Here is a 3,572-nt window from a genome sequence, read left to right as displayed (position 1 = left end):
TTTCTCTGCTTTCCCAGGGAGTATCACTGGGACAGTTTGTACTTCTTGTCCCTCTGCTACCCAAAGCTGTCACAAGAGAGCAGCAGCTGTCCAGGCCCCTCAGCATCATCTGACTGAAGAACTAAGGAAATAAACCCCAGATGCCAACCACCTCCAGTGTCCCCCAAATCCCCTCCCCAGATTCGCTCAGAGGCTCATCTCATCCAAACCAAGTTTCTGTCCATCATTAATCCATTCCAGAGCATTTTAAAACGCAGTGTCACTGCTGAGGAGAGCCTGGCCCCAGCAGGAGGGGTCTGGCTGCCCTGCCAAGACCTCTGCATCCCCCCACACTGCAAAGCATCCCTGTGCATGCTGAGCTGGAGGTACCTTTCCCTCGAGGGTCCATCTCGCTGGTCGATGCTGTGAGAACCATCAGGCTCTTCCCTTTGGTGTTTTTTTGATGTTCTTCCCCAGCTGATTGATGCTTTGGATCTTCCCAGAGTGTGATGGTGCTCCTCCAAGTGCAAGTCTCCATTCTGGCTGTGCCAGAGCCACAGGTTAGCCCAGATCCAGCTCCCTAGAGGGGACCTCGATGTTGAATGTGTACCAGAAGACCCAGAAGAGAAGGCTGACTGCGAGCAGCAGGGCTCCGAAGTAAACAAAGAAGTCCCAGGAGCTTAGAGGAGCAAAAATCCCCAGGAGGAGGATGAGGAGGCCGATGGCATCACAGACCAGAGCCACAATGAGCAGCGCAGCACATCGGCCCATGAGCCTGAGCAGGGCCATGCTGGGGCCAGCAGAGACCCTCAGGGCAGGGGCAGAGGGGGCAGCAGCATCCCTGCACTCCCTGCCTGCTGCCTCTGCTCTCAGGCTGCCAAGAGGAAGTACAAATGTCACAACACACCTTGCAGAACAATCGGGAGGCAGCACAAGATACAGCTTTAACCCTTTCACAGCCCTGCCGTGGCCTTGGCTCCGCCTGGCCTGGGGCTGATCCCAGGAGCACGGCAGGGATTTGGGTTCAACAGGACTCAGTGCTGGTCCTGCCCGTGGGACACAACAGCCCATGCAGCTCCAGGCTGGGGGAGCAGTGGGGACAGAGGTGTTGGTCACAAAGGACTTGGCAGTGCTGGTGGCACAGCTCAGTGTGAGCCCACAGTGTGCACAGGTGGCCAAGGAGACAGAGGAGACGGCAAGAGAAATATTTTCCCTGTTAAGGTGTTCAGTAATAGGGAATAGCCCAGGGAGGTGGTGGAGTCACCATCCCTGGAGGTGGTTAAAATGTGTCTGGATGTGGCATTGGAGGATATGGGTTAGGGTTTAGGGGTTCCAGCAGTGACAGGTTAATGGTTGGACTTGATGGTTTAGAGGTCTCTTCCAGCCTTGGTGGTTCTGTGATTCTCTGCACAGCTTGTGTGAGTCCTCTGGGGACGTGACCCACCTCTGGGACACCCTGCGATGGGTCCAGTGTAGGTGCACCAACCCAAGTGTGTCTAAAAGGCATAAATTTGGTCGTGCCCCAGCGCTTCCCTCCTTGCTGAGCCTCGGCTAATGCTGCTGCTCTGGAAGCCATCCCCCAGACAACACCACTTCAAAGCATCACAGCACTTGGTGGTTTCACATGCACTTCCCTCTACTGAAACTCCCACACTTCCCATGGCAGCTCAGCCCACAGTGCAGACAGGGCTCAGCACCCCTCCCAGCTGTGTGCTGTGCCCAGCACTGAGCTCTGGCAGGCACATGGCTTTGAGGGGGCCATGGCAAAGGTGTGCAAATGCACAAATGTTCAGGCTGTGACCCATCCCAGCCCAGAGCTGGGGACCTGAGCCCCCAGACAGCCCTGCCACCCCCAGCCTCTGCTGCAGGCTCAGCATGCAAAGGGATGGGAAGATTTATAATCCCCAATGGGGCCTGAGCAGATTTTGATCCAAGAAGAGTGAGGTAAAGGGACAAACACACACATTGTCAGTGTTCCTGCTGCTGTCCTGGCAGCTCCTCCACCCCGTGGTGCAAGCTCAGTGCAGCTTCAGGCTGGGATCAGCCAGCTGCACCAGCAAGCTTGGGAGCAGCCTGGGATTCATGGCATTTCATTCCCATGGGATGCTGGCAGGGGAGGTGGGATGAAGGCTGGGATGGACACTGCTGTCTCTGAAGCCTCTGAGCCTCCAGTGTTCCCAGTGGCCTGGATGCTGCAAGGCCCAGAACATAGGGAGCAGGAGCTTTGCCATCCCCAGTGCTGCTGCAGTAAGAGGAGCAGAGCTTGAAATATGCTGGGTCAGAGCATAGGCAATAAACAGTTTCATTTTTGGTGCTGACTTCTGTGCAACCTGATATTCCAGTTCAGTGAGAGAAAAAAAAGAAGGAAAAACACAACTACTTTTGCTGCTGTACCCCGAGCCCTGGCCAGGTCAGCTCTCAGCCCTGGGACTGTACACAGAGCATGGCCTGAGGCATTTCCTACCCTGGAAACCCCCAGGTCACAGCAGCACCATGTCTGGGAGAAAAATAACCAGATCTGCCCTCCTTGAGATGGTCTGGGTGAAAGCCCTGCTCCTCCCTGAGCAAGGGTCTGGGGCGTGTTTGCTCACATCTGCCTCTTGCAGCTTCTGTGCCCTTTCCAGCAGTGCCACAGTGTAAATCTGAGCTGCTTCCACAGTCTCCATGTGCCTAACACCTGGTGGCAAATAGGGTGTTCTGTAGTGTTCCAGACTCAATGTGAGCACTGAGAATCCTCTGAAGAGGAAGTGCCTTCTGGAGGATCAATGTGAGCACTGATGAATCCTCTCACCATGGCTCATTGAGGACAGGGAAGTTGCTGCTGGCTCTCAGTGACTGCAGCTCATCCTGGTGGGATGTCATCTGCTCCCTGTGGTGGGAGGAGGCCCCAGCAGCATTTCAGGGTGCACAGTGAACTGGCAGCACAGGTGGTATCCAGAGTCAGGAATGAAGCAGCTCAGTGGAAATTTGGGCTATTAGCCCTAGTGGCCCCACGAGCCCTTGGCAGTGCTTCCAGGAAAGAGCGGTGAAAGTTCTCAGGGAGCATCTGTGTGTGCTTACAGCACCAGTGGTCAACTACTCCTCCCACAATTCAATCGGTGATGCCCCACAGGAGGGGGTTAGTGCCATACCCAGCAGCAGAAATCTGAAGATTGCACCAAGGATGAATCCAGTCAGTGTGAAGGGATATCATGGAATCATGGAATGGTTTGGGTTGGAAGGGGCATTAAAGCTCATCCAGTTCCATGCCCTGCCATGGGCAGGGACACCTTCCACTAGCCCAGTGCTCCAAGCCCCATCCAACCTGGAACACTTCTAGGGATGGAGCAGCCACAACTTCTCTTGGCACCCTCACAGGAAAGGATTTCTTCCTAATATCTAATCTAACCACTAGCAGGAGAGTGGGAATGAAGAAGTGTGAGGCTTTAAAGGAGAATGGCAGAGTAATGTTTGCCTTCTGAGCTCTACTCTCTGTGATCAGTGACAGCACCCGGGGAACAGCTGGGGCTGTGCCAGGGGAGGGTTAGGTTGGATACCAGGACAAGGCTCTTCCCCCAGAGGTGTTTGGGCACTGAACAGCTCCCAGGGCAGTG

The 3,572-nt window shown here is 55.0% G+C and overlaps 1 protein-coding gene across 1 annotated transcript; it reads right to left on the bottom strand.

Moving 5' to 3' along the window:
• Positions 1-540: 540 nt before the first annotated feature.
• Positions 541-768, bottom strand: TMEM238 (transmembrane protein 238). Its single transcript, XM_009075398.1, has one exon. It carries the CDS (start codon positions 766-768, stop codon positions 541-543), a length of 228 nt encoding a protein of 75 aa, XP_009073646.1.
• Positions 769-3,572: the final 2,804 nt, after the last annotated feature.

Source organism: Acanthisitta chloris, unplaced genomic scaffold, assembly GCF_000695815.1.
Source record: "Acanthisitta chloris isolate BGI_N310 unplaced genomic scaffold, ASM69581v1 scaffold20185, whole genome shotgun sequence".
Classification (NCBI taxonomy): Eukaryota; Metazoa; Chordata; class Aves; order Passeriformes; family Acanthisittidae; genus Acanthisitta; species Acanthisitta chloris.
This window is presented reverse-complemented; position numbering and strand designations above follow the sequence as displayed.

Bases quoted from the DNA above. Each gene is read 5' to 3' on its own strand.
- TMEM238 (XM_009075398.1), bottom strand. From the start codon at position 768: ATGGCCCTGCTCAGGCTCATGGGCCGATGTGCTGCGCTGCTCATTGTG.